Source organism: Buteo buteo, chromosome 28, assembly GCF_964188355.1.
Source record: "Buteo buteo chromosome 28, bButBut1.hap1.1, whole genome shotgun sequence".
NCBI classification, from domain to species: Eukaryota; Metazoa; Chordata; class Aves; order Accipitriformes; family Accipitridae; genus Buteo; species Buteo buteo.
The window spans coordinates 8,285,924-8,293,423 of record NC_134198.1 but is presented as its reverse complement, the minus strand read 5'-3'; the positions used below and the strand labels follow the sequence as shown (position 1 = coordinate 8,293,423).

The 7,500-nt window shown below is 39.5% G+C and overlaps 1 protein-coding gene across 4 annotated transcripts in view; it reads right to left on the bottom strand.

The window, feature by feature from the left end:
• FOXP2 (forkhead box P2) overlaps positions 1-7,500 on the bottom strand; it is a 433,685-nt gene that overhangs the window by 39,672 nt on the left and 386,513 nt on the right. For 3 of the 4 annotated variants that reach the window (XM_075059023.1, XM_075059020.1, XM_075059022.1), the window contains 2 exons: positions 3,699-3,786; positions 1,158-1,241 (listed from right to left, as the gene is read on the bottom strand). In XM_075059023.1, coding sequence (XP_074915124.1) covers positions 1,158-1,241; positions 3,699-3,786 — 172 coding nt within the window. Of the gene's footprint in view, positions 1-1,124; positions 1,242-3,698; positions 3,787-7,500 lie in introns of those variants that run through there. The other variant, XM_075059024.1, reaches the window with a different exon arrangement.

Sequence of the window (7,500 nt, the reverse complement as noted above, 5' to 3'; positions counted from 1 at the left end):
TAATGAAAGCGAAAATAATGCATCTAAATTTTCTCTCACTAAGGCAGGGGTTAAGGAAACGCTAACACTTTCTTCATTCATCATCAGCTTATAAAGTGTGCCCTCAAAGATTTTCTTTGAAGTACGTGGAGCTGAAAACACAAGAGATGGAGTATGCTGTCCTTCTACGTAAACATTAACTGGGCGTGATATGCAAGCGTGCTCTTTAAAACAGATTCCGTTCCTTCTGCCTACATTTCCTGACTTTGATAGAGACAGATTTTCATCGATACCCCAGCATTTCATCTTCCAAGTACTGGTATATCCTTTTCATATTGTACGTACAAAAGTTACCGTCATGGTTAACATTAATGAACAGTTAATGTATCACATAGCTTCTCTTATAAGTGCAGTGTATCTAAGCATAGTGTATTGTAAGTACTATGATGCCCGACACCGTGACAGTGCAAAACTGGACCTGGATCAGACAGTACTTTTGCTTCCGTGAAGCCACATTCAGCTTAATGGAGTGTGGCTCTGACTGCAGATCCAGCTGCACAAGTGGGGCCTGATGCAGCGCCGTGCAGCTGCTGGGAGCAACAGTGACTTTTCAGCGCCCGTACCAACCCCAGCAACATCACGGGGGATGCATAACATTGCGCTCTTGACAGAAATTGAGCAAAACCCCCATGTTTACAGTTGTTTAAATTCGCTGCATAAAATAGCATTTTCGTTCGTTTAACAATAACAAATTGTTTATTTGTGTCTCTTGTAAGTAATTTAAGAAATCTACAAAGTACCTAAATTCTTTTTACATTTACTTTTTACTGCCACAGAGTCCACTGAACTTCAAATCTTTCAAAGTGGGTTTCCTTTTAATATCTGTAAATCTATCACAAAAAGATATTCTCTCTAGTTTCAGTCCCAAGGCAATGATTTGGACACTTATAGGTGTACTTTGTTTAGTGTCACCTATGGTGTAGATTGGATAGATTTTGTAAAAGATAGCATTACTTTTAAAGAAACATACAATTTGACAAGCTATTGCATTTTACCTTCATGTTATTGCCATATTTTTCATCACACTCATTGTTTTCCAACTGTCACTAAATTGTTCATTTTCTTAGTCTGCTACATTCGTAGACCTATTTACTGTTTATAAAGCAATATGCACTTACAGGTTTTGGAGATGGCTTGGGCTCCGAGGGTCGCATGTGCAAGTGGGTCATCATTGCTTGAAGACGTTCGCGTTCTTTAGAAAGCTGTTAAGAAAGAGTGAGATCAGAAGCATTTTAGAAATGACTGATACAGCTATTTTACTGCAGTGATACATCTTATCATCGAGCTTGTCTTGGTGTAATGATTCCTGCATATAAAAGTCTATGTCAGTAGAAACTTATCTGAGAGGAAATGCAACTTTGGACATGGAAAGAAAGAAAATAATAAAAAAAAAAAAACCCACCAAAAAACTTTTATAGCCTTTCATATGTTAAAAGGTCAGAGAAAACAAATAACACTTCATCTTTTTGTCAATAAGAGAATTGAGGTCACAGTTGCCTCGACAGTAACAAGTTACTAAGACCATAAATTAGAAGGCCCATAGTGTCTCTTTAAAGTCCTGTGGACACTGTTAGCAATGGACTAGTGCCAACAGCTGTGAAGGGGTGAAGGGTCCTCAAAGCACAGTGCCTGCCAGGATTGTCTACACACTTCATCCTTTCCCACTGAGGTCCAGTTAGTGCCCCCTGCAATCTGCCATCATCAATCTAATTCAATAGAGTGACAGGGCCCAGGCAGTGTGAAACGCTGAACTCTGCCACCGAGTCGGCATCGACACTGCACTGGGTCTCATTACAACTGATGGACCTTACTTCACTAGCAGTCAGACAAAGCAAAAAATGGCATAATTGGTCACACTGCAAGCTAAATCTTCACTTGGACTGTTACATTACAGCCTAGCCTTTGTAAATGGTAAACAGTTCGTAAGCAGCCCTTAAACTGCCTTTAGAAAACATCAAGTTACTGGAACCGGTACTTTTTCCTAACTGATACCATTTTCTGGTCATATGCTACGTAAATATTTGTAGTTTCAGACTCAAACAAATTAACAAATTTAAAGAAAGAAAAAGAAAGAGGAGGAAGTGTTTGAAACATGTAGCTTGTTGATAAAAATATCAGAACAAAAAAGAGGAGAATATATCTTACAACATGAAAAGAATAATTTTTTTTCAAAAGCTAGGTTGCAAGAAGAAATGCTCAGAATTGTATTCTAGTGATACGGCTTTTGATATCTACAACACGGTTACAACATTCATTGCAACAAGAATCACTTGGTGTTTAAGGCTGCCATTTTCCGGAGAGTTCTCTAATACCTTCTTGTGTGAATTCAGCTCAAGACTTACACCTGTAGACTGAGACTGGACTAAGGAAAACAACTTGTAAGTAATTTTAAGAAGAGGAAACTACCTGTATTACTGCAGATATTTTGGGTATGCTGGATATAATTTGGTCAGTGTGTCATTAACTTAAGAACATTTGAGGCAGGGGGTGGCAAAAACGTTTCTTCTTAGGCTTCATATTATGTGTGTGACACTTTAGAGACGTGCTATTTGCCATGACGTAAATTCCTAACAAATTAAGGTAACACTATCCTGTAAATCTTCTGAAAGAAACTGCAGCTTTGCCTGGGTTTATAAAGCTTTCATTTGAATGGAAATGACATTACTGTACACTCCTCTCATTGCTTTGGGTTTCCAGTATTAAAATACAAAAGACCCAAACAGTTTGCCTTGGCTGAAAGAAGAACAAGTATTCTTACATGCATGAGAACAGTGAGACAATACGCTAAAAGGTGAGAAAGCTGAACGGTATTTATCCTTCTTTCTCCACACAGGGCAACAAACGGGGAGAAAAAAATCTCAGGCCCTTGCTGCGTCCCTTGAGGTCCTCTGAACGGTCCCAAGAGGGGACAGGACTCCTGAGAAATGCCCTCCTACGACTCCGGTACAGGCGGGAGGGGACAGTGCGGTGTAAGTGTCCGGCACGGTCATTTTGGGCTGCCAAGGTTTGTGCCCAGCCTCGGTAGCCCGGTAAGTGTAGTCTCAATACTGGGAGACCCCAGGGGTACTCGGCACTTCTTGCGTAAGCTGGAGGGAGCATTCACATACAGGGAGTGACCTCTAATGGTTACAGCCTGAACGGGGCACCCGAGTCCTGCGGTCCCAGCCGCAGGACCCCCCGGGGACCTCCCCGGGTGGGTCTGACACTGCACCTTCTGCTCGCAGAAAAATGCCCACCATCAGGCTGGGAGTCATTTCAGCCAGAGATACCCTCTGCTACTCCTTTGTCCTGCAGAATGGCACGGACAAGCATCGGGTCAGAAGGGGAAGAAGGAAGAGGGGTCCTGACCCAGCATTTCAAGAACTGAAGACAGCTTGGAACCAGTCTCTGCTCCAGGGACTGCATTTTTCATTTGTGATGAATGGAATTAGGGTCTTAGTTCAAGCAAAATACTGTAGACAATGCTGATGTTAGATAATTATTGCATAATTTATAATGTGAAAAGTCTTTAAGTAAAAAACCCCCACTTGTTCATGAATATCAACAAACTTCATGCAAGAAACATATGGCTTTAAGCTAGAGTCACTAAGGCAAATGTTTTCAATTTAGTTTAGGTTAATAGCAAATACGTAATAGGATAACACATCCATGTAACAAACCTGTATTTCTAACTGCTGAACCACTTGCATTTGCACCCGACACTGAGCAGTGCTTCTGTCATCCAATGCATGTTCATTGTTAAGGTGCCTAGAGAAGAAAGAGAACACCAGTAAGACAGTGTTAAGATGAGGACAATTTCTTTATGAGTCCACTTTTCCCTCCTGTGCATACGGCTTCCATTAGTTTCAATGGGAGTTATGCAAAAAGACCGTCAGAGCATGCCTTACATACACCAGTACAAAATAATAAAACCGATTATTTCATTTAGTTCTACAAACTTTCTCAGTGATGAATGCCAGCTACGCAGTTCCTATCTCCCAGGTCACATATGCCATCTAAAGACCAATGTAACTAGTTATCAGTATTTGGTAGAGCAACTGAACTGATTTCCACTCCCTGTTGCTGGTGCAGATGAACAGAGAATCACCTTACAAATGATTCTTCAAAAGATATAATTGCTTTGATGCTGCTTGAACTACTGTGAATTAATGTAGACTTTGTTAAGATTTCTCTACCTGCTCTTTCATCATTAAGCAAAACCAACAGAACATCTGTTCTCCCTTCCCCAAAACAGAGCTGTAGGGGAACATCCCTGAGTTTCACTGCAGTTTCCAGAAGCAGCCCCTGAAGATGACGGCAGCGATCAGGCTCCCCGGTCCGAGGAAGAGTGTGCAAGGTAAAGGCAGGGGAAGGAACAGCTACACACCTTACACACACAGCAAGCCTCCTGGGAGGGATTCAGGCTACGCGTGCCAGTTTAGCAAAACAAAACCACACTCTGCAACAGGGAAGGAGGACCTCGGTGAGCGGCTGTCCGTAACTAAAGTACAGCCCAGACCCAAGTGGCTGTCCCCCGTACGTTTCAATCGAGTACAACTTTACAAAGCTCGTTTAATACTGTTTTTTGAAGGACAGTGGTTTCAGTTTATTCTCTCTCCTCCAGGATCAAAGAAGTCCCTTTTGGAGCTTTAATAGTGGGTTTGTTGCTCCACTGAGAAGAAAACGCAAGGATCAGGCTAAAGAAGAAATGGGAGCAAAGGAGTTTTGCCTTTGTGGATTTAGTGGCTGTTTCCACTGTAGGCACAAGGGGTAAGCTTTGCAGGAACTACAGTCACAGACAGTCTCACAGTTACAGGAACTAAGTTATCTACACCACGAAGGAAATATAGCTTCTCCTTTTACTTTTTTAGCAGAATTAATCAGAGAACTATGTAGTTATTTGATTGTTAGTCTATGGGGAAAAATGTGTTCATCAAAACCAGTGGAGAAATAGAGAGGACTGCATCTCACTTTTACTAAAATTTGTCTCTTTTTATTTAAATCATGACCTCACAGTTTTAGGACGCAATGATGGGGTTTGCAGATGAGTAAAATACAACAGGTTCTGCTATCCTTGCAAGAGGCATGGCTGGGGAAGAGGTATAAGTAATTATGAAAGATTTTGTTCATTCTTCTAATATAAAATTGTTTAAGAGTATACATGTAACTTGCTTGGTAGTTTACACTAAGTTCAAGCATCACCAAGGACACCACATTTCCTTTATGTGAGTCATAACACCTAAAAATTATTTATTTTCAAGGGAACTGACTTCATTCTCCCCATTGGTGCAAAAATGCACGATCAGTTTAAAACCTAGGTAATTGCTCAGAACGTAACATTCACTTCTTTCTGAAATTTAGATTCAAAAGAATTTTACTCCCTCAATTACATAGGCATGACAGCGGGTGGTCTGTTAATGTAATGGTTTAATGTTTTCAGTTAATTGGGTACAAAATTGCCAGAAAAAGGACTGGAGACAGGTTTCACCTTTGCATCATCACTGCTATCACCAGTACACCCCACTGTATTTCCACATGCGTGTATGCTCACCTACGTATGCACACGGTTGTACCTGTATAACACACGACAGTAAGCAATGGCATAGGTATAAAAGATCTCCTGGCCCGAGTTTGAGGTTACTGCTTACTCATGATTATTTATTAAACACCTTATGTTTGCATAACACCTTACAAAATAGATACAGACACAGTCCTTGCCCTGAGGAACTTTAAATGTAACAGCCGTATGCAGTGTGGGAGAAGAAAGTCCAGCATAATGTAATTTCACTGTGATTACACAGTAACTTGGGAGACTGTGGCACGTTTCTTGAGAGTTAACACAGTAATCTTCGGAAACTCATGAGATATACACATCTCTTCTGCCATACTTTCACGTCATGTGGTTACTTGTGCTGTGCATTTTGGAGAAAAGCTATTTTATGGGAACATTAAGAGTGTAAAAATTGTTTTAAGAATTATTTTTTCTGATCTTTTTTGCCTGTGAAGTAGGCTTGCTTTATTTATCATGCATGTACAGGCAACGTAGTGAAAGAAAAACTAGGTCTAATGCATTTTTAAAAACCTCTAAAATAACTTTTCTCTGTATAAAGTTGCTGCAGTTTTAGGGTCCAATGTGCTGCAATCTGCCAAGACAGACATACATTCTTTCCTCCAGAAGGCTGGGAATCATTCCAAAGGGGTTTTTTTGGTTTCTTGTCACGCCTTTTAAGTTATGTACAAGTTGTGCTGGTCAATTTTCAGACTTCATCGGCATATTCCTAATCTTTTATCTTGTCTGCATCCTTTACTAATCCCATGTTAACCTGATTTATAATTGAGAAAACCAGATTTTTTTTTAAGGGGAGAAAATATCTTAGAGGACTGGAAAATGTTCCTGAAGAGCTGAGTTATTGGTTTGAAAGTGTAAAGTAGACTGTGCAATACACATGCAGCTTATTTCATTATTTTGCTGTTTATTCCATTGTTGAAGAAACAGGATTTTCTCCTGATTAAATTTGCAACATATTAGGAAGTCAGTAGGCAAATTATGAACTACACGTAGCATTATAAAGCAGACTCGAATGAATGTATTATTGACAACTGAACAATATAAACAGTACAGCATGTTCTAAAAGAGGTAGATAGGGGATGATATATTCTAGGAACACCCTGGAATAAATATTGAAGTGGGTCACAATGTACTATTTTTTTTTGCAAACAGATTTGGAGTCTGCAAAGCAAAAGATAATAAACCATTAGAGGAAAGAAGAGCGATAGTTTCCACAAAAATTCTAGTGGACATTTACCCATATCAATTAACCTCTATATAACTCGGCACTCTTGTCAGTCTCTCTCAAAAGCAGCCCAGGACTAAAATAGCAAAGTGCTATAGGTCAGGATGAGGTGCACTGGCAGAGTTACGTGGAGGAATATACACAGAACCTGTCTGCACTATGCTCAGTTCCAGCCAGAGCTATTATAAGCTTCTCTTTAATGAGCACTAAAATTCAGTCACACATTTTTAAAAGGAGAGCGTATGTTCCTAAAACATGCTTGTTTTATGTTATAAACGTCAAACAAAAATTCTTTGAAAATATTTGAAAAAATAAAATTTACAGCTTGAACATCATTGCCAATGATGTCCTTCAATGTTTTTAATTGCACAATTTAACATTATTTTTTCAGAAATGGGACACATTTTACAGCTGAGAAATAAAAACAATATATGCACAACAGCAAGTATATAGGGTAATAATTTTCATCCTAGAGAGTTTATACTAATATATTACCTTTACTTCTTAAAAGGTAAAATTAAGTGTGCAGACCCACCAGTAACTACAAGATGTGCAACATGCATCCTTTCTCCAACATACGCGTTTTATGTGTACATCCATATGTGTATGTGTGTGTACATGTATGTTATCGATGCACGTATAAATACTGAGAAAGTGCAAGAAAATAACTGAAATAATACGAAAAATA